Raw genomic sequence first — 23,381 nt, forward strand, 5'->3', positions numbered from 1 at the left:
TAAACTAGCTACACTTTGGTCCTACCAAAGCATGATTGCTATCCGTGTTCTATTTCGCTGAAATGAGTTGCCAAGTTCTTCGTCCAAGATTGTAGCGCGAAGGTGTGATGTTTCCAGAGATCAGTTAAATATGATGAAATATTTCCGTGAGTGGCTGATACGGTGTTAATTTTTTTTAATAAGTAATACATAAGGAACAGTAACAATTATATGATGCTAGTGAATTTCAATATTAAGAATGATATTAAGTATCTACTTAGACTATCAATTCATGCAATATGCCTATTGTTTATGATAGGAGCTCCCTCACATTCAAAGAAGATACGCATGATAGAGTAAAAGTTGTCATTTTTTTTTTTGTACATTAAAATTCTTCATTGCTATCTTGTTCTAATTTGGATTCTAATAGGAGCTGCTTCCTCGCCCTACGTTACCCATACTCTTGATCGATTTATATTTACTGTTACGTTCGCTGATATAACAAAACGTTACGCGCTTTTTTAATAAATAATGCCACTCTGGCCTACGACATATACATAATGTAGCAAGATTTACGACAGAATCTTTTCATATGGCATGCTAAAAATAGTTAATTGCATTATGTTTAAGACGAACAGAATATAATAATCAAAATACTTGTGTCCTAGCTATTCCGCTAGGTTCAAATGAATATATAATAACTACCATGTCTTGGTAATCATGGCGTGCTTGAAGGCACTTTTTCATTGAAAGTCTTTGAACTCATCAGTTATTTTTAGAAGTGGTGAAAGCGCATAGCTGAGGAATTACTTTGAGTTGAAAAAAGACTATAGCTTATTATTCTTCCTGGAGTATGTAAGATTAGTCTCAGTATTCGTGATGATTTTACATGTTACTAGTTTAAGCGTCGTACTTGATGAGGCTATTGTGCAAATTCTAGCGTGATCTAGTCTAGTAAGATATGAAGTGTACACGAGAATCAAAACTACCATTATATGTGCAGAAATGATAAAAATTCTAAGGTGCTTGCGGGCTATACGTGCAAGTGCGATAAAAAAGAGCGAAAAATATATAATGGGGGGTAATAATCTTGATAATAGTTATCAGATTCAACTCGGTGTAACACATTAAATAGTTTAGAAAAATTAAGCCTAAGTTGGTATCGAAAGTGTCGCTACTTCTTTCAAGTCACTTTTCTGGAGTGCTATGTGGACACATTAAAATTCGATTGCAGCGGTCATACGCACGGAAATAAATTGGAGGAAAATAAAATTCGATCGATATTGACAGTCGTGTATTGAATAAGTATGAATGATATGGCAGCTAAACCTCTAATCTTAGCGCAAACACATTTCTTGCATTGAGCTATGCTATAGATGTTTCAACGTAAGACGAGAATACGGAACTGATAAATCAATAATTCTTATTTGTTGTATTTTCGTGATCTAATGAAAACAACTCAAAATTTCCTTGACTATTAAAATACAATGGTAATATTTTCTATATTACTTATTATTATATGAATATTATTGGATACACAAATAGTTTTTTGGTGAAGACCATCGTAGGATAGTCAAAATGGCCATGCTACTTTTTTTTGTGTCACTATTGCCTATATTGTCGTTACGCAAAATAACGTTACATTATTCTAAATGTATCGATAATTGATTCTCATTTTTGGTCCTGTATAATACATTGCATAAAAGGATTATAATTAGTATAGACGTGCCTTTGAGTGTAAAACACTTCGTGACCCTAACTGGGTCATTTTTAGCGAATTTTCATTTTACAGATGGCAAAAAAATACTTGACTTTATTTCTTCTGTCAATTATTTTTTTGCCATCTGTAAAATGAAAATTCGCTAAAAATGACCCAGTTAGGGTCACGAAGTGTTTTACACTCAAAGGCACGTCTATACTAATTATAATCCTTTTATGCAATGTATTATACAGGACCAAAAATGAGAATCAATTATCGATACATTTAGAATAATGTAACGTTATTTTGCGTAACGACAATATAGGCAATAGTGACACAAAAAAAAGTAGCATGGCCATTTTGACTATCCTACGATGGTCTTCACCAAAAAACTATTTGTGTATCCAATAATATTCATATAATAATAAGTAATATAGAAAATATTACCATTGTATTTTAATAGTCAAGGAAATTTTGAGTTGTTTTCTCTCACTTATCACATAAGAAAAACCAACAGCAAAAGGGGCCTTAAAAAGATCTGACGTTGATAACTACTCCGGCCCTCAGAAGAGTGGGAAAAAAACTATGTCGTCACCTGTTCTTCGCTATTGGTATAGGGTTCCTAACCCACGGTTGATATACAATTATATGGGTTGCATTAATCTTGGTTTTCGGTAATAGAACCATAGCCTGGTTGCACAGCTGTCTTGCTGTCAAACGATTCAGGGTAAGGATAAGACAGAGTTTAAAGAATGGTTACTCATCAGGTTACCGTAAGAATAAGCCTTCTTCACTTTTGAATATAGTTTTTTATTATTATTTTCTATTTTCATACAGTTGTCGACCTTCAAATATTTGGAGTGCTTCACAACTTCGGGTTCTGAAATTTATTAAGGCACTACAACCCAAGCCTCAAGGTATGTGTTATGTCTTAGCCATGCAACGCTCATGAGTGTTTGTCCGACTTACTGTTATCCTTATAAGAAAGATTTCCGTAGAAATGCCTTGCGTGAATTCTTATATTTCAGTACATAATTAAACAAAAACTGAAAGTATGGTACCGGCCGCGCGACCGTGATAGCCATCTCTAGAACCAGTCTATACTTGAATATGTATTTTTGATTTCAAAAATGCGCTTTTTACGGGAAGTGATCACCATTTTTGTAGCGGTAATTTTAAACTACATGTTGCTTGTAATACTGATAACAAAAAGGGACCTCTGCGATTAATAATCGACGCGTTTGGGAGGTACTACGAGTGCGACAACATGTTCGTCTTTATACTAAGGTCTGCAACTGCCTTTCCCTTTAATCATACTTGTGACTATTCCACATATAGCCAATTTGCGGCTTAGGATATAGTAGAACGCATATACAGCCTCGTTGTCGAATAAACTAATTTCTATGTGATTTTCCAACTTGTTGGTCCAATATACATTAATTACTCACGAATATACTATCTCCATCAGAAAAAAAGTACATTGAAGCATTTACAGAGAGTTCAGGAAAGATGTGTGTCGGATCAATGCAAGATTCCTAGTTCTCTGCATGTGCTCCTCTTTCCATGTAAGCCTCCAAAGCCCTGCTAGATATCAACTGAGCCATCTTCATTCTGCGTATCCCGAAATACCGAAAACACTTTTTGCAAAGGGTTACGGGCGAACGCTTACCTTTCGAGAAGTGCTGAGTGATCGAGAAGACTTGGTGAAGGCACTTCAACACAGTTCACACAGTGTTGCGACTTGCGGCTCGTCGATTAAGCGCAATAACCCACAAACACGCCTCTGCTATTCCAAAGACATTTTATACGACGGGATGGCTGGAACCACATTAGCCAAGGCGATATCAGCAGAATCAACAACAAACACAGGCCAGATGTGCAGGTGTGCCATTGGACTAAAAGGTAACAATAGTAACAGGCGACACATAGTCTATAATCGTCGAGGTATCCATAACCAAGTGGCCGCACTTCGCAAAAAAAATTGTGACTATACAGTGTGAATGTTTTTGAGAAATGCAACGAGTGTACACATAATAGCGCTTACAGGTGCTATTCGAAGCGTAACAAAGTAATATATTTCGTTTTTAAGAGTGGAAAAGAGGCTAATCAGACAATCGACCCAGCAGGCAAATGATGTTTAGGGTATGCTCAAGGCTAACATCAGACTCGTCACCGAATTATTTATGAAAGGTTTAGACATTTGTGCGCTGCAGAATGAACCAATAGGTCTCATGACGCTCCCATTTTATCAAGTGATAGAGCTGGAAGGACAAGTATCAAATTTACAAGCATGTGGTGCCAATACTGGTGACTCACCGAAAAATGCGATACATCTCCGAAGGACCCTAATATGGCTCGACCCCTTTTTCACCGCGAAAAACAGCGCTAGTGATGGGCAACAGCATTGTGCAGCCCCTCGGCCCTGCGTTGAAAAACATTCTTCCTGAACAAAACATGAGCGACTACTCGTGCGGCACTGAAAGTGCATATCGACAGTGTCGTGTGCGAAGGAGAGAGGTATGTTAGCAATACCAATGTTTCATCACAAAGTTTACAGCGGGGCTGAATCTTGAAGAGACGCTACAAAGTACTCAATGGAACTGTGAGGAGTTGCAACTCTGGCGCTTCTCTTTTCTAGTATAGCCTAAACATCCTTGCTAACGAAGACTTGATTACTATCTCCTTCAACCTACCGCGTTTCTGTTTTGTGCACTGCCCTGTAATGAAGATGAATGGACTAAGCTGCCCTAGTGGAGGTATCCCCGTGTTCTATAATCGTAAAACAGACAACCTCATGCCATGTCAGATAGAGAATAACGTTATTGCCTTACGTTGCTGTTAAGTAATCCTCACAACAGCCTATGTTTGGCCGGCTGATTGAGGAACGTACTAATCGAGAACCTCCTCAGCGGACTGGATGTCCTATCTTTCCATTCTATCTCCTATCTCATCTCTGGCCCTTGCCAGCTATTTCAACGCTCGCCTCGATTAGCCGAACACAAGCCTCACTACGGCCATTTTAGACACGCTCGCGGATTTCTGCTGCTGCTTTGAGGATCCAGATGGCCTTCAGGTCTATAGTCAAATACAGCCCGAGTTCTTTCCTTTAGTCTCTATCTTTAAGACAGTCTGTCGAAGAATGTGTGCATCATAAAGGCAACAATACCTTAACTGGCTAAAGGCCCGTTTGATTGACGACACAGAACATGAACAGTATTCATTCAGCATTTACAAACCACTTCTCAGAATGTTTGCGTCAAAAAATACGATACCAAGTGCGGTGTTTTCTTTCTTCGCAGCGTTGACAGAGGGACCTCAATACAACACTATATCCATAAACAAAACTTCACACTACAAGCCCCAATACAAGGTTTTGGGGAGAAGCTGCCAGTCTTGAACGGGTCTGCAACGGGTATTTCAAATGCACCGCCGATGACACTATTTAGTAATGTTCACGTACTTCCGCATGGGTTTCGCACATAACGCTCCACAGAGATGGCATGCAGGATCGTAGTGCCCGACGTCTAGAGAGTACTGCCCAACCCACGCAGTTTACTATATGCGCTGTTTGTTTACTTCGACGAGGCGTTCAGAAAGAAGGTTATGCTCACGCTGGCACGTTGATCTTCTGACTGATTTTTTTCGCCCTGACTCGCTGCGATTTTCAAGGAAAATAGAATAACTATCGACAATGGGATGATCTCTCACTTTTTGTTTCTCACAGACAGTTGGCTTCACTCGAACGAACAGCCTAAGCTTATTGTTACTTTCCGTCTCGCTGAAGGGTCTACCTCATCCAATAAGAGGGCCGACGACCTAGTGATATTCGGGCCGAACAAGTTCTGAATGCAGCAAGCTCTCCGCCAGCTCCACGCAGCAGTCACAAATTTAAGATTGACCATAAACCTGGGCAGTCGGTTTACGGCAGTAGTAGATAGTACAGCAGAAGTTTCATTGCGCATGCAACCCAAAGATTCAGGAGACCAGTGTTGGCGCGTATCTCCTAGTCGACCCGCGACTGGTGTAAAAGGACCTACGCTGTCGCTTTGAATTCTCAGCAATGGAAACTTTCAAGATAAGCCTTGAAAACTGTGAGCAAAAATTTGCCGAGATCGATAGAACTTTTTCGCGTTAGGTGCGATGAAAAACGACGAATGGAGAAGGACAAACTGGCTAAGTTTGCATGAGTTTTATGGTATATATGTAGGCGCTCGAAGTGCGAGATAAATTGGAGTAGATATTGTGCCGCTCGTCGTTTCCTTGTACAATCTTTGGAACATCTGAAAAACTTCTCAAATTAGTTTTATAAAGTCAACAAGACCCTTATAACCCATATCAGGCGAAGTGTTTTAAAAAATAAGAAAGAATATATATTCTTTCTTATATTGACGTATGGTGTTCTTTACCCAAACTCATAACGCCTTTGGCGACTAACTACAATATTTGAAATTTTTTAAAAGGGATGTCGAACCTGAAGTGTTTCATAAGCCAGCTAATATACATCAGCTAGATTAATCATAACCCACAGGGTTGCCGCATCACAAATGTTATTAATACGCTAACATCTAACACACATCGTTTTTATTGACCTGATATTTTTGAATATCTTTAGTCCTATGACCAGACCTGAGCACTGAGTGTAATAATCTGTGAGTTCTTTGCTTTTTTGAAGTAAATAATGATGTAGCGATTAATTACCAATTATGTTAATGTACCCCCTTGGCTATGAACGTGTGCTTGTCTTAAGGTGTAATTTTATCTACTCTGACTGGGCGTAACGGCAAGGTAACCTGATATCAAGAGCTAAAAATACTTCGTTAGCTAGTGCCAGATGGATAAAATAACTGCACCAATACCAATTTTTATTAACATTAAGATTAAGCTTTGAAGGGCTGATCCAGGATTTTTAATACAGATCGCTCTAAATGTCACAATTTCTCTCAATACTTTTCCATGGCAACTATTTTTACAAACGTATTCCCTGCTGTTTCTAAACCATGCAGTCACTTTCTGGCACTTCCTTAACTTTCTGATTCAATTTTCCCGTAAATGTTGTATTCTGTGTTTAGATAACTGACACAATTCTCGCTTGGCATTGAACCAGGGTAATATATCGTGTTGCCTAGTTAAAAATGCTTTTTCTGGTAACAAAAGACTTTACAGGAGATAACGATACAAATTTCCTTTACCAGCTTCTCTGAATCGATTTTGAATAATATTTAAGGTCAAGCTAAATTTGTTCTCTCGTACATACATGCACAGTGTTCACCACAGTAGTCACAAAGAGTCTTTCTCTCCGAAATATAACCGTTCGTGCGCCTACAAGTAGTAGACAGTCTGATCAGAGTTATAATAGGATTTTTTTCTTTTTTTTTATTTTTTTTAATAGGATACTAAGACCTTCCATATTTACTACATAAAGACAGGAAGAAAATGTTTTGAAAATTAAGCTAAGTTGTTTAATTACACACTGCAGACAAACATAGAATAAGCAGGCCAGTAAGCAGTCAAGATGTAACAATAACCATTTCATTGCAGCATGATATTTATACTATAATTCCCTACTCTGCCTAAGCAGTCTTAATGTTTACCCACACCAATGCACGACTATACATTTTTTTATGGTGATACGTCAAGTTCATTTATTTTACAACTTATTATGTACAGCATGGAATCAGCTAACGCTAGATTGGTACATTGTACTTATAGTGTTTAGTATTCAATTTCACTTGTAGATTATTCCATATAATTTTTGTTTCTACGGACATGTAGGCTGGCCTATTTGAGTCTGTTAATAAGATTATCAAGATACTTGATCTTAGCAAGAATTTTTGAAGCCTCTACATTGTTTCCCTCAGCGAAGCTCTTTTGAAGGTCAGCCATAGCAGCCTCTTGTATATTAATAATATTCTCTAGAAGCGTCTTCTTCACCTATAAGATTACGTAGACAATCAGATAATGCAAATTCTCATCGAAAGCATACAATTGAGAAACATTTAGTTTTTTTAAACAACGGAAATATTTTCAATCTTACTTCTATTCTAGTCGACAGTCTACTAGCAGTATTGTCATATTATGCACACGTTTGTATTTCCACAATGAGTAGTTAATTTAATAAAGTCTAAATGATTATCTTATACTTTTGGTCCACTGTCAGCGCAAACTACCTTAAAATCACTTTAGATCCAAAGTACATGATTGACAGTTGCAGCAGTAACTAACAGCAATGACGTGAGATGAACTTGCTGATCTTATAAGGTGGGCTGATATGTCTCAAAAACTTGATGTACTCAGTAAAAGGAATCTACCTTATCGGTAACTGTATCTACTTGCTCATTCAGGTCCATCATCTCGATGAGGAATTTTTGGGGCAGTTTGACTTCGTCCAGCGTCACTCCATTTACCTAGGATATTTAGGAAACAAAAAGGCATTTCAAAGTAATACTGAATAAGAGCAAATCATTGTTTTAGGAAACTTTCATTGTATATTGAATTCCATTGATACTAATAGGAAATTAATTTGGTATGCGTATTAGGATATTAGGTATTGGTATGGGTATTAGGGTAATGTAATTTGGAATGAGAATTAGCATAAGATAGAAATTAAAATATTGTGGCTTAGTACAGAAAGGTAGCTATATAAGGTTTTCCAATATGCCATATATGAATTCGTTGTTAGAACGATAAATAAACGAAAAAATTTATTCAGACGGCTGTACTAAGACCTGATGTTCAAACGAGTTAGAGGTTCTATGAGTACCTTAAGTAGATACGTAGCTCTTTGGATGGGTTTTAAGAGCACTTGGTACGCTTCATTGACCATTGCAGATTGATCAGCCGAGTAAGACTTCTCTTCCTGAAACAGATGCTGTGGTCAACTGGTTGCCCATAGTTAACTCCTTCTTCAATGTGGCGGCTTTTCCAATGTGGTAATTTTTCGCACACCAACTTATGACTTACGACTAGATCATCTATTAAAAAATAGAGATTAAACGCCCTTCCTTCCGACTTGAGTCGCAAAATTTTTTTTCTGCGACTTTGGTGGGAAATCCTTTGTTAAAGCTCAAAATTCTCACGTTAGGTAACATAAGGATTGATAAAAGAAATTAACCATAAGGCAGAAGTCAAAAATTTCATTCATAGCTTATCAAAAAAATAAAAACATAGGGTAAAGGGGAATTTGCTCTTAACATTATGATGTAAAACACTAGCACAACAGCTTGTGTTTTATATATCATCATTGTTTTTATTTACAATATTACGGATACAGTTATTGATATCATTATTTCTTACTTCTTCACGAATTTTCTAGTGTACGGATGGTAGACAGCACCTTGTATAGACATGTTTAAAAATAACCCTCCCTATATGCCTATCAGTTCTCCGTAGTCACATGTATGTATTTATATTATGGTGCATTGAAATTGGAGCCTTCTTATGCTGGACCAAACTTCCTAATTAAAGCTTCGTTTTTTTATTCGAAATCAATAATCTATGTTATTGCCAGCTTTCTGACTCCTGAAGAAAATAAACAAAGACATTCATGTGAAAAACTAGAAGATCTTTATTAAGGTTTAGACCTAGAAAGCTTTTAAGGTTCCAATTGTTTCAGAGAAGGAAATATTAGGTTTATTGGGTCGACCAGATAAGTTCTAATAGTTAGTCACTACGTAGCTTTTCGCATCTTTTTCCACCTTTTGAACTTTAAGCTGTATTGAGCCCTTGAATTTTCAGGACTTTTATTTTTAAATTTAATTCAGTTTTGAATTTTCAGTATGTAGTTTATTTCAACCATACTTGTTCAACGAGTTTATATCTACTAATATCGCTTGGCGTACGGTTACTCTTAAAAAGATATTTGCAGGTATATTTTGAAAGGATATTTTGAAATACAATGATTAGTAATTTATAATAACAACTTCCGTATCGAAGCTTTTAATCAATTTTGTAAACTGTTGTTTTTTAGCTATGCTTGATTTATGTAAGCTGAGCAAAACGATTACTAAATGTGTAATAAAGCTCAGAACCTCAAACAAAGAACGGTAATATGAAAAGGCCTTGAGATAAACTTACCTCAGAACAGTTTGCAAATCTATCCGGATGAAGGATTCTTTGCAACTCTATAAATCTTGTTTGCAGATCAACGGTATTAAGAGAAAATTTTTCCTCCTGACCCAAAACCTTGAAGTAGTTTTTATCACGTACTGCTGGTTGCACCTTAATAAATATTTAAATAGTTAACGTTACCACATTTGAACCTTGGCGACCCTTCTATTAAATTTTCTTTTATATGTTCATTTGATGGAGAGTAAAAATATACAATATAAGCTTAAATATTAAAACTTTATGGCAAGCTTAAAACCGTTTAGTTTAGCATTCTGTATAAGTGCTCATATATTATTGTCCTGTTTAGTTGATTAATTAACCATTAATTTCGTACCTTCCCACACGACTGGCATAGCACGTCATGTACAGGTTTCTTGCATGCCCAACAGGATATATATTGATATCGCTGGAACCAATGTACCACAGATCCTTTCCAAAAATGCTGGAAGCCTGAAGCTCGTAACCACATTTGTACTACTGCTGTTTTACTCCCATAATTTTAGGATATGAAAAAATTTCAGAGCACAAATAATTGGAAGGTTTCACAAAAATTAATTGCATGTCCGTAAAGTTGATTCGAACTATCAGAAACAGTTTTTAAATTATGCCCTTTCTATTCTAAAGAATGGGACTGCATTTTTATATGAAAGGCGCCTTGCTCTTTTCCCTCATGTTGTAACTATAAGAGTTTTGCGACTTGATTTAGTAATTCTTATGACTTATATTTTAGCTGCTGAGCGACCGCCAGGTAACTAATTTATACTAGCAGTTGTGTAATACTTATAATAAGCGTCATCATTGTTTATCATAGTGAAACTAGTATCTCAAATATCTACAGAAATCAAGCAAGCGCAATAGCTACTGAAATTACATCGACCAAGAAAAATTATTCTTTGCATTTATTTTTGTGTCGGTAATGGCAACATTTTTATATGGCCCGTCTTCACCTGCATATGTGGCATCCTTACATATCGTAGTATAATGGTTCGTGTACAGTTATAAGGTAGACTCTGGTAGATACCATAGATATATATAATATAGTCATTATGTCTAATGAAGGACGAACCCCATTTTGCTAATTTGGTTAAAAAAGTTTTTAAATGGCCTGCTCTAATTGCCGAGGGAAGATCATATTTGCAGCAGGAAAAAGCGTTTGCGTGGAACGAATCTTATCTACAACTGGGTATGTATTTTTAAATATGTTCCTCTTGCGCGCATCAAAACGTAGCACAACTAAACACGAAGGGGTCAGCTGAGTCACCGACCACAGTTATTCACCTAGATATCTATCACAGAATATTAGACAAGAGGTCAAAGCCTTCATTTGCCCTCGACGATCTATCGGTAAATTATAAGTCTGCCTGATGCACTAACCTTGGGATAGCAATTTCTAGCAGCTTTAGAAATCCGTTCAAAGGCTTTGCAAACTGCACTGCATTTTCTCAAAACAAATAAAGATTTGCCCAAAATGTTCTGCGCGATCACGCTGCTAGCTATAGAAGCTTCATTCCGACAGCTGACAACAAAGTATTGGCTTGTTTAAGGGTGCAATCCGATTTCGGCAATTACTGCGTGCTCTATGGAAGCACTTTATGGAAAATTAAATGTGTCGATCTTGTGTACTACAAAAGTGCCGCCAGCGGTGAAATCCTGTCCGTGTAAGTAAAGTCATGATCGATATTTGAAGTGTAAACAAAAGTGCATAAATTTTAAGCTCAATACATCGGGTGTTCAATACCACATATGTTTATCATATGTTATAGGGAACATCTGCGTAATTCTGATATTTCAATTTCCGTATGCCAATATTTATAATATCTTTTCTTTTATATCACCACCACTTACCGTGAGAGTATGTCATTTGTACGGTTTGAACCAGCAATACTCGATACTGTAGGCAGTGAATCTACCTAAGCGTGTACAAATAGTGTCATATTCACTTTTCCTATTGAATGTGGCTTTCTTATCGTCAAAAGCTGCTTATAGTATAGAACAATATCATCCGTTAGGGAGACCCTCTCAAATGTACTAAACATGGAGCTACCATGTTTGACGACATATTTTTCTCCGTCTAGAAACAAAAATGACAAAGGTTCCAGAAGATTCTAATAAAGATACGATGTTATCCGGTTTTTTCCTACAGGAGTTCCCTCTCCAGGAGTTATTCCTGATAATGTTGGCCCTTGTTTCGGTCACCTCTACAGTAACCTCCGCGATGGTTTGGCAGCCAGTACCCCACAAGAACACCGCCGGCCAGTGACAGATTTCATCCTGACCGTTGTGAAAGCCTTCCACGAAACATATATTCACGGCTAATCTTCATAAATTAAGCTATTGCAATCTGGCTTTTATTTCGCTAACGTTTGCATTTAATCCCACCTTTTTTCTAATAACTAAAGTTTCGGGCGTGTTCTGCAAAACAGCCTTTGATAGAGCAATTCTGCGTTTGTGACACCGGTGCACCGTAATACGACACGATATATTGAAGATTCAACCAAACAAACGTTATTCTTACCATGGCTAGCCGTCCAAAAATTGTCGAGTGTGTTCCAAATTTCAGCGAGGGCCAACGCCCTGATGTGATTAAAGCGATTTCGGCGGCAATTAGCACCACGCAAGGATGCACCGTTCTCAACGTTGATCCTGGAGCTTCTACCAACCGAACTGTATACACATTTGTCGGATCACCAGATGCCGTTATTGAGGGTAGGTGGCCTAAAGCCCAGACCACGAAACGAAGTTACCAAATACCGCTTACATAAAGACATTAACATATTCTTACGTGTTGTGTCTGTGTTACAAAATTTAGATTAAGTGAATTAATCCAGCTACCGTATAATCATTCGAAATAATGGATCTCAATATTGTAAAAGATCGTACGTGAAGTACCTATACCTGATACCGAGCCCATAAGCCAGAGACTTTTCTCTTATTAAGACTATATTAGGTCGTTCATTATGAATATCGTTCAATATGAAATGCGAGCCACGATGATTTCGCATTTCAAGATTGCGCTACTTTATAACGGGAAGATACATCTGAACTCTTTGAAATCTGATATCGTTTACTGCGACGATATGAGTCAAGCCTTTAGCTAGTAAGGTACAGTGAGCCATAGAAGGTCAGAAAATTCAAATGGTTTACGAATGTGAGTTTATCTTGGAATTAAACAGTTCGTCATACAGATTTTGTATTCGGTTGAGGATCTACTACATTAGTTTAAAGAAATCCAAATAGGAATTCTTAAGTGGAAGATGTGTCTTGTAGAAAAGCCCTCGTGAAGTTTAAAAAACTGAGCTTCTCATATAAACGTAGACAGTCATATTAATGGGCAGATGCAACAACTTGGCAGCACATTACTCTAAATGCACAACTATGGAAGCTTATGGTGTTTCAGTGGTCTAATTGAGTGTTGTCCTTTGGTTTTACTAGAAGTTACTGTCAACAACTGGAAATGACAAATAAACACCACTATATTAAGCAGCCAAAATTAGTTTACAAAGATAAATATTTTACTGTATGACAGTACTTTATTTAACGGTGTGGAAGTTACAGTTAAAGGTTATCTGTCATTCGTAATACTGACGAAACGTTATCCCTAAAGATTACAATTTTTTTTAATCTGGGTAATAAAATTGTTCAGATCTCAATATATCGAATTTGCATTGAGAGACTCTATAGACTCTCGGACTATTCTACTCCAGATTTTTAGCTTAGTATCCAAATAGCATATCATTGATAATACCGTACGTATTCTGATCGAGAATATTATAGCTACGTTGATGAAGAAGCTTGGGAAATTAACACTCGCAATCTTGCGTTTCATACTGAACGATTTAATACATAGAAGTGTTAGAGTTACTAGACCTTAAATGGCTGAAACGTCATGAGTTTATTGCCCCTTAGATTTTTTAGCCGAGCCTATTAGAAAAAACACTACTGCTTTTCTTCAGAGCCACCTCCTCACTAAACGGTCTTCGGAGTGAAACGGGGTTTAACTCGGATAGTAGAGAGGTTGACATCATTCGCAGAAGTTTACCGAACGCAAAACATAGTGAAACGGGGCTGAGATGAAACAACGGCTCCAAGAATACAGAAATTCCTCTCTTCCGGGGCACGCATTTGACCAGCTTACTAGACCTACCATATTGATCATCCCTGTTAAGTATCTTTTGTTTTTAAAGTAAACGGGGCTACATAGCTTCTTTTTTAGGTGATACCTTGTATCACCTTGTTCTATATCCTCTTAAAAACCCTCAAATAAGATAAGAGGGATATTAAACTATAGGGGGACAATGCATGTAAGTTTGGGTTTTAATATATAATATAGAAATGTACAAACTGAGTATTAATTATTAATCACAATTATATCACTTTCGATAGTAAACCGTTTTTGGTGTTATTTCATAAATCAGAATCCCTTAATTAGAACCCCAACAACTGTGTGTCATTTCATCAGAAATCAATCAATGTTGTGCAGATGCTATTTGTGCGAATTTGATGGTAATTTATATATAACTAAGATAGCAGTATACATGGCTTGTTATTTATAATAACGATCTGCATATTATAGGCGCGTTAGCGGCTGCCAAAGCTGCGTTCTCTTTGATTGATATGTCACGCCATAGAGGAGAGCACGCCCGACTCGGAGCACTTGATGTTTGCCCTTTCATTCCTGTCCGAGGTGTAGAAATGGAAGAGTGCGTGTACTGCGCGCGGAAGTTTGGTGAAAAACTGGCAGCTGAGCTTAAGGTAATTCTCATATACCACATCTAAATATCTTGAAAGGCATTTGAGTAATATTAATAACCTTAGTTTTATTTATGAGTGATTTTTGAAACACATCTACCACATCAAGAGATATCGTATGAGTAGAAGTAACACAACTTTTCAGTTAATGATCCTCTTAGCATTCCGTGCCTGCTTGCTGCACTACGAGTCTCGTCGATGTTGGTACTTGGATCGTACAGTTGGGGAACCGATAGCTGTGTACTGCAGCTATGCTGAACGTAACGTAATTTAAAGATGCAAATGGCCCATCTCGCAACAGTAACTTTAACGCTGCAGAAGTTAATAGAATCTTACAGAAAGGTAGCTATCTAGAAAACATATGTTTTCTAGATAGCTACCTATATATAGCTATATATATATGTTTGGTCCTTTATATATATATATATATATATAAAGGATCAAACAACCCAGAATAGCTGAAACATTTAGTTGCTTTACGAAATATTTTACAAATCTTTTTTGTGATTATATTCTTCCTATATATATAGCCTTGGTGAACAGCTGTGCACCCACAAAAAGAAACCATGCATTTACAAATACTGTTTAGGCTTACTTGTTTTCGATTACAAATCGCGTACTTCTATGACTACAGAATGCGTAATTAATCTTCAAACATGAAACACTCTCAGCAAAGTACGCAACGTTGAGTTCAGTAATATATCCAGGAGCGCTGGAATAAGGGATTGTGGATTCGTCCCAATTTGCCATGTCATGGCCTTGCTTAAAATCCATGAAGAGACAATTTAAGGTATAAACACAGGCCAAGAAAAACTGTTATCGGGCTGAAGCCACAGATCTCATTTTACAGAAGTAGACAGGACAGCATACTTCCCATTTCGGCTAGTGCTGGATTAAAATATACTTTTATGGTACTTAAAACTATTGTGGGCCATAATTTCGCACGTTTTGTTAAGGTTGAGGGCGCCTTTATGGAAGCCTTAAAATGCGTTACTGTAGAGCCGCGGCGAGCAGTGATGGCTGATCTTATTTTAAGTATTCCAGAAATTAGAGTAAAGAAAGCAGGCGTGTGAGAAAAGTGCTTTCGAAGGTTGCACCGATTTGACGGTTAGGAAAACTGAATCGTGTAATTGTACCATTATGGTCTCAAGACAAACGTCGTTCATAAAATACATCACAGCACTCTTTTTGCAGAATAAGCAGCCAAACAGGCGGATCTCAAAAATGATAATAAATACCTATCCATTTCAGTTAACAGTAGAAATCCTGGAGTCTGTTAATGTGGGACTTACCGCGGATTTTGTAGGTGCAGTGGTGTAATATATATATATATATATATATATATATATATATATAATATTAAGTACATGAATGAAAACACAATTCTAGGTTCCGGTGTTTCTCTATGGCTATGCTGCACGCCAAGAACACCGGCGCATGGTGGCGCAAATACGTGCAGGGGAGTATGAGGTAAGTAAGTTACATCTAGAGGTAACAAAGTTTCCGACTACTCACCCATAATCTAACGTAAGTAGAGGTAATTAGTACTGAAGTAGGCTGCGCTAGCCATGTTATCGACTGACTTCATAGGAGAACTTTATAGGATATTCACTGTAGATTCATAGAGACATAGATGTGTTTATTTTAACATATATATTCTTCCAACTAGAACATACATGAATTTTTAACAAGTTCGAAAAACTGCTACATCAATTGTATTTTAATGAGTGGTCGGTTTCCTACGGTAGTTCTATAATAGAATTTTATACTTGGCTTCAAATAAAAGTTGTTTTATAAGGCTGAGAGTACCTACTTCACCGCTTTAGTAGTAGTGTCTAAGGGAACTTCAAAGCAAGAATTTGTGCGACACTCCTAAATCACACTAAAATCGGATAAGGAAAATTAAAAAAAAACATCCGGAGGATTTAAATTGCACGACTTAGCTGGAACGCTACGACTTCAGTAATATTTCCGCTCCAAAGCATCACTAACAAAAGGTTTTGGCGCTATAAATTATAAGAGAATTATATGCATAGATGTTATAGTCCAAATATAATAATGATTCTTCAAGCGCAGGTAGAATATCCTTACTCCATCTGTGGATTGTACGTGGAGATGTTATTAAGTTCGGTTATTCCGCTAAGAGTGACGATTTTAGCATTGTACAACCCTAAATAAAGGCTTTTTGAATTTTCATCAAGTTTTTCAGTTTTTGGGCAATTAAATCCTATCATCTTTCTACGCGTGATTCCGTCCGGATAATTAAGAAAAACGAAAAAAAGTGCTTATTCTTTTCCTATAAGCGTATTAATAAAACATCAACATATTATAGGGCCTCGCTGCAAAGCTGGAAAGGCCGGAGTGGCGACCTGATTTTGGTCCGGCAGAGTTTGTTCCACAGTGGGGAGCAACAATGGCAGGGGCGCGCAAATTTCTTATCGCGTATAATGTCAACCTAATCTCAACAAAAGAACAAGCACATAAATTAGCACTGAATATTCGGGAAGAGGGTCGCGGAATACAGCAGCCCGGACTATTTAAGCGTGTCCAGGCCGTAGGCTGGTGGCTTGCTGAAAGAAACCTCGCGCAAGTTTCCTGTAATGTTCTGGACAATGACGTCACCGCATTTCACCAGGTTAGTTGAATGAGGTGCATTATAAACTTTATTTATAAATGTCAAGTTTGCACCACAAGCGGTTTAATGACTCAGTGGTATAACCTAATGCCTTTTGTAGTTTGTTTTATATCATATTTCATATCACACTGTTGTTCAGTATTGCTTCAAACTGCTAGTTCCTAGCACGAAGCCTAGTCTATATACACTCTAAACTGAACAAATTAATGTTTTTAGTTTTGTAGCTTTTAACCATTCAGTAACCGTTACAGCAGTACGAAGCAGAAGTTTTGTTCTAAAAATGAACAAACTGTGTCTAGTTTTGTAGCTTGTAACCATGCAGTAACCGTTACTGAAGCACGAAGCAAAAGTTTTGTTCCAAAACTCGAACCCGAGTTTCGCTCACAAGGAGACGTTAGCATGGCTCATTGAGAAAGATTGTTAGCTAGATCTAAAGTCTCTTAGCCCATTTATGAAATCCAGTCGTAAAAGTGATTTAAAAAACATGTACGATGGTTATAGGTTTTCGAGGAGCTGACTCGCCAGGCGGCAGACATGCGGCTTCCTGTCACGGGTTCAGAGATTGTAGGTTTGGTACCACTAAAAGCTATGCTAGACGCTGCCGACTTTTACATCGAGAAGGAGAAGCTATTCATCCTTGAAGAAGACCAGAAGCTACATCTTGTGATCAATCGTTTAGGTCTCAGTTCGATCGCACCCTTCGACCCTCAGGAACGAATCATAGAGTATATGCTTAAGGTATGTAGAATCCAATCATGATCTTTCATAAAATGTTTATGTGTCATCGTTTCAGTTCGTAAATTCATGTTCTCAGGCTCAGATTAAAATAAAAACTTTAACAAAGGTTAAGTTAATACTCTAATTCGGCTTATTATAGATGGCAGGAAAGCGGGACTTTTCAAGTAGTAAATTTTGCGAGAGTGATGAATGTTTTCATCTTCTGAAACATGTTTGGTATGAACATTGTGCATATGGAAGTGCCATTTTTTTGTATTTAAAAGAAGACGGTTTTCGAAATAGTAAAAACAGTTTGATAGGTGATTTGGCGCGCTTTGTAATGTTGTATGGGCAACACTGTTACATGCTGACTCAGTGCCTCACGGTGGATAACAGTCAAAATTCAAAGATTTAATAAAATATTTTGAATTTGGTAGTTTTTGAATTTGATCTAAGAATTTGGAATGTGAAGAATTTGATTGCCAGGATACAGGGCGAAATTTTAGTTAACATGATTTCGAGAGTAGATAGGTAGAGGGAGAACACAAATAGTTAATTGTACTTTAAACGATCGAAAGCCGCCTTCATTTTATTGGATTTATTCAGTTACAACGACAGAAATCGTCCGCACAGTATAGCTCCCTCCACCTAATCGAAGGAGCGGTCAACACATCAATGCCACAAGTTCTTCTTTTGGCAGGCAAAGCGCATATCACAGCGGCAAAGTTGACCAGCGCTAGCACCAATATCTTGCCAGTTTGCTAGCCCTTGTCAGTACATGTTTTAGAACATCATCAGCAATGCATCAGGTTGATTGTAATGCAAATCCTGCATGTAATAGATGCAAAGTAACATACTGTCATATGATTATAATTTCATGTCGAACAAAACTAAATTCGCTTCAGGTGGATAAATACGCAACTCGACGAAGTGAAGCAGCACCAAATTTTATGTATGCAGATTAGCCTCCATATAAGAAATGACCAAGTTTAATTTTGTAATTAATAAATTTAAAGTTTTGGCTGCTGTGTATCACATAGCGCTAACAGACATAAGATTCTAACCTAAATCATACTCTTTCAATGGAAACCAATTATTTTCAATAATTTTCACAAGGATGCAACTTCTCGGATTTATATAACTTTATAGAACTTGCCGTTGTATATATAGTGTTGAAAATTCTATTAATTAACCTTCAAGAATATAGTATATCTCACTATGCATCTGCAAAACTAAGAGTCACTCTAACTAGCCATATAAGAAATAATTTACCAAATCGGAATGTTCGAGGCGACGATCTAGTAGGTTTGAAAGACTATATTTACCATATTTTTTATTCTTATGTGTCTGCTAGGAGGATACATCTAGGCTTCTGGTGCATCTACCGGTGCGGGACTTTGTGCGCCGGGTCGGAGCTCGGACAGTAGCGCCTGGCGGAGGATCCGTGGCTGCTCTTTGTGCGAGTATCGGCGCTGCTCTAGCAGCCATGGTCGGAAAGTTGTCGTTTGGACGCAAGGCGTGGGAACATCTCGATGAACCAATGCGTCGTCTCATTCCTGTTGTCCATCGAGCTTCTGAAGAGTTATTACCTCTCGTAGATGCAGATACCGACGCTTACATGGCAATCGTGGCAGCAAATAGGCTTGGGGCAGCGACCCCCGAGGAAGCGCAGGTATACTTTTTTTAGATACCCGAAAATCCCAAAGCGGTGTGGGGTAGAAGAGGTACTAAAATTTTTCTTTGGCATTATTAATTAATATTGAACGCCAAGCAAAACATTCCCTCACCCTTTTATTTGATATTATTTTATGTCAAACAAATGGGTTCAATAGTCAACAAATAGTCCTCAACGTACTTTTAAATCTACGAAATTAAAAAAAAGTCTTCAGTTTCATGCTACAGATTGAGTTATTGTATTGTACATTTAGGTAAAAGAAGAATCTGTGCAGGCAGCAGTAAAACATGCAATTCATGTACCGCTTTCGGTATGTCGCTTGGTTGACCGACTGTGGCCTACCCTCAAGGAACTGGCATCTATCTGCAACATTGCTTCGAAGGCTGATTTACAGGTACTGCGCCAACGACAATTTTGTTTGTATGCTGTGGTAATATGTATCCTAGCGTATCAATAATCATAGCAACTTTTTTCGTACACCATTACTCTTAATAACTTACGGATAACTCTTAATAAGAAAAGCATGTATAATGTATCTCTTAGTAGTCACCGCAAGAACGTTTATCCGATACTTTACAGTACTTATTTTCTAGTATTCCTAACTTTATCCCATGCTAGAATCCATAATACTCATAAAGCGACTATGAATAGTGCGATATATACACGTGTTAGAACCTCCGAGTAGTCAACTTTCCCTGTCGTTGCTGTAAACACACGCTATCCTCGTTATTGAGTCTACGTTATCCCTGTGCCTTGTAAAGCTTTTTCCGTTTTCATATTGGTTGACGGTCCGCTGCCATGTATAATATGTTGCTTGTTGGTAGCTCGGCACCGGTTCAGACCCGATTCATGGTTCTCTGATGACTGAATTTGTATTCATTCATACTTGTCTAACTTTAGTCACCCCGCTGTAGCACTTCAGTACAATCTGGGTATCTCAGTTCGCTCCACACTTACAGCGTCTGGCAGTGAGTGCCTCGGTCAGCTTTTCGAGTGATGTCATTGCCTGCTTCGCGTAATTGGTTTGGTTTGACCCAAAAGGATATGTATCCGTACGATTTCTCTGCGCCAGTACTCTCCTCTAGATGTATAGGGGGTCTATTCAAGCGTAGCCTCTTTTTCGTGAAGATCACTGTTGTTCTTTAGGACGGCCGTTAGTGTAAGCTAAAATCTGTTCCTTCTTTTGAATTACAGTATCCATAACTTGGCGTCCGGATGTTATGCGCGAACGAGGTCCCTTTACTGTTGACAATATTTCTGACGCCCTAGACCTCTTCAAACAAAATCCAGTACTGAATAATTAATGTTATTATTTAAACGGCCCAGTAATTCTCAATCCTGCTGTAAACAGAGCGAATATTGAACAATTTGATCTTAATTGCTCGAAGAATTAAAAAACTCATAACCTTTGTGTTGTGCAGTCAGGCTGTTTTCCCCATGTAACAATCTAATCGTTATTTAAGAGGTGTTTATTCTGTATCCGGAGTATGTCTCAAAATTTATTATATATTGGCTATGATCTATTGACTCTATTTTATACTCTGGTAGTATCGAAAAACACTTCTCTCTTCTTGAATCCATTATCTCCTCACTTATTACTTTTGAATTTATTTCATACTGTATATTGCATGCAAGCTAATAATGCTCAGCTGTATATTGTATTTTCCGTTTGTAAAACAGTACTTAAATTTCATTAATGAGTTTGAGTTCGAAACAGTTTTAGTTTTTTGGGTTTGTGGTATATGCGGTATGTTCTCTATTGATTGACAGACAAGACAGAGCGATAGGCTACAGTCAACAACTCTACAATAACTCGGGATTCTGTTTGATCATCTGTAGGTTTTCTAATTGTATTGTTTACACAGGTAGGAGCCAAGGTCCTAGAAGCAGCTATGTGCGGTGCGTACTACAATGTGATAACCAACTGTGAAGACCTCGTCGATGAAACTACTCGTGAAAAGGTTAAAGCAGAGGCAGAGCGATTACGAGCAAATGCGCAGACCATGAGTCACACCGTACTCGCTGCACTTGAACAAAGAGCTACGAATGAGCTACGCCAGGTGTAGGATTCGAAAGACATCCCAACCATGGCGGATAGGCCAGTGACTAGCGCATCATCTGGATTAGGATGGCACTACACCAGCACTAGTAGGGGAACGGACTCGAATGCCAGTAGTCCTTGGATGTCGCCGACGAACAGACCAAGGAAAAACTGGACTTATGGGCCACATGCTGGCGGCTACACATAGAAGCAAGGGTAATAAAGGGTTGCCACGGTTTACACTCATTCTCCGAAGAGCATCATAATAACGTAACACTTAAGCTATTGGCTTCACTACCTCGTCTGCATACCAAATGACTAAATGTAATTGTGGTTAGTTAAATAACATTTGATTCCTATTAAAAAGAGCTCCTAAATGTGAAAGACTTCCTGAAAGGAAGGAGCACATCTGCTCAAACGGTAGAATATTTCTGCAATTGAGGCCTTTAAACTTAACAGCATGATATGCGATCAGAATAGTCTGTTTCAAATAAATTTGAGCGCCATAGATGTTTGTGCTGCACCTTACCATTCCAGAGTTTAGTAGCCAAATCGAATATAAACCTCATAAGTAACAAACAAGGTGTACAAAAACGAGCGCTAGAGTCCTGTGACAGCAATAATACAAAAGAGGATAGGTAAATGATCATGCGATATTATAAAGATTCAACATTGACCCTCCTATAATTTTTGCGGCTTTTTACTGTAAGATGCTGGACAGTTTGGTCTTCCGTTACGTTGATAAAAAGCATGTGCCATGATTATATACCTACAGCAACAAGAATATGCAAGAGAAGTTTTATTACGTGGGTCTACCATAGCATATTAAAATAAGCAAGTCCCCTATAAGTATTTTGAGACCTGCTGTGTCATTCAGTATTGCATAATGTAATAAATGGATTACAGAGAAGACCTGATCAAGATTTATTGTGATACCTATTGACCTGATTATTTCAACTTTTGCGCGTGCTTTGTTACATATGACAGGGTTTCTTTTTAAATTACTTTGTCAAAATTACCACTGTAATGTGCGTGCATCTATTGCACAACATCATGTCGTATAAAGGTACGTCATGATTCATTAAATAACATTTATTATATAGGAATAAAGGGTGGTTACATCAAAACACGTAGCACTTCATAAAAAAGCCTGTTACAATTCCATTTATTTTATATTTTTCCAATGATGCAAAAGAAACTAGTATAATAGAATAAATGACATTTACAATTGCAAGCAAACTTAAAACTTCGCCATTCGCACCGTATTATATTATTCCTTAAAATTATTATTCATCTAGTAAAGTGCTACTTGAGTAGTCCATTGCACATTTTATAACTTAAACAAATAAGACGCTGAAACATTATTATTACCACATGGGAGTCTTGCCCTTACTAACCCAAGATCTGCCTAGGCGGATGTATTCGAGTTCGTCATCATTAATGATAATACGAACACGTCTAAGCATAAATATATATTATATATGAGGAAAAAACCGTACCGCTCAATGTATTTTACTTTAGGACCCGCTTCCGCAGAAAGTAAAATACGTACTGATATTGCTAACAATGAAGGTACAAACATTTACATTAGTATTAGCATAAGAAAACAAGCCTTGGAAGCTCTAATCTTACCTTAAAACCACAAAATAGATCAGATTATTGGTATAATAACTTGTTCCCGGAATTGTACTGTTCGATAAAATGGTCTAGCTTTTAATTTCCTTAATTGAATGGGTGAAATCTTTGTAATCTTTGTGTAAGAAGACGCATTATTAAAATT

General features: G+C 37.5%; 2 protein-coding genes across 8 annotated transcripts; one reads left to right on the top strand and one right to left on the bottom strand.

Annotated features, from left to right (window-relative positions):
- Nucleotides 1-7,292: 7,292 nt before the first annotated feature.
- Nucleotides 7,293-11,660, bottom strand: Hsc20 (iron-sulfur cluster co-chaperone protein HscB-like protein, mitochondrial). 4 transcript variants are annotated; one of them, XM_086980124.1, is made up of 6 exons: nucleotides 11,630-11,660; nucleotides 10,119-10,234; nucleotides 9,752-9,895; nucleotides 8,439-8,534; nucleotides 7,987-8,082; nucleotides 7,293-7,609 (listed from the first exon to the last, which is right to left on the bottom strand). In XM_086980124.1, exons 1-6 carry the CDS (start codon nucleotides 11,643-11,645, stop codon nucleotides 7,457-7,459), a joined length of 621 nt encoding a protein of 206 aa, XP_086836250.1. In that variant the 5' UTR covers nucleotides 11,646-11,660; the 3' UTR covers nucleotides 7,293-7,456. The 4 variants fall into 4 exon arrangements, with proteins under 4 accessions (XP_086836250.1, XP_086836249.1, XP_022648040.1 ...); XM_086980123.1 differs by having other exon boundaries at nucleotides 10,119-10,264; XM_022792305.2 differs by lacking the exon at nucleotides 11,630-11,660 and adding an exon at nucleotides 11,159-11,303 and having other exon boundaries at nucleotides 10,119-10,264.
- On the top strand, nucleotides 11,303-22,534 carry LOC111244825 (formimidoyltransferase-cyclodeaminase-like). Of its 4 annotated transcripts, none has more exons than XM_022792294.2 (9): nucleotides 11,303-11,442; nucleotides 11,928-12,490; nucleotides 14,358-14,536; nucleotides 15,923-16,003; nucleotides 16,866-17,168; nucleotides 17,670-17,906; nucleotides 19,240-19,557; nucleotides 19,814-19,954; nucleotides 21,426-22,534. In XM_022792294.2, exons 2-9 carry the CDS (start codon nucleotides 12,301-12,303, stop codon nucleotides 21,624-21,626), a joined length of 1,650 nt encoding a protein of 549 aa, XP_022648029.1. In that variant the 5' UTR covers nucleotides 11,303-11,442; nucleotides 11,928-12,300; the 3' UTR covers nucleotides 21,627-22,534. The 4 variants fall into 4 exon arrangements, with proteins under 4 accessions (XP_022648029.1, XP_022648032.1, XP_022648030.1 ...); XM_022792295.2 differs by lacking the exon at nucleotides 11,303-11,442 and adding an exon at nucleotides 11,445-11,581; XM_022792298.2 differs by lacking the exon at nucleotides 11,303-11,442 and adding an exon at nucleotides 13,738-13,944 and having other exon boundaries at nucleotides 12,348-12,490.
- Nucleotides 22,535-23,381: the final 847 nt, after the last annotated feature.

Source organism: Varroa destructor, unplaced genomic scaffold, assembly GCF_002443255.2.
Source record: "Varroa destructor unplaced genomic scaffold, Vdes_3.0 BEIS01000002.1, whole genome shotgun sequence".
NCBI classification, from domain to species: domain Eukaryota; kingdom Metazoa; phylum Arthropoda; class Arachnida; order Mesostigmata; family Varroidae; genus Varroa; species Varroa destructor.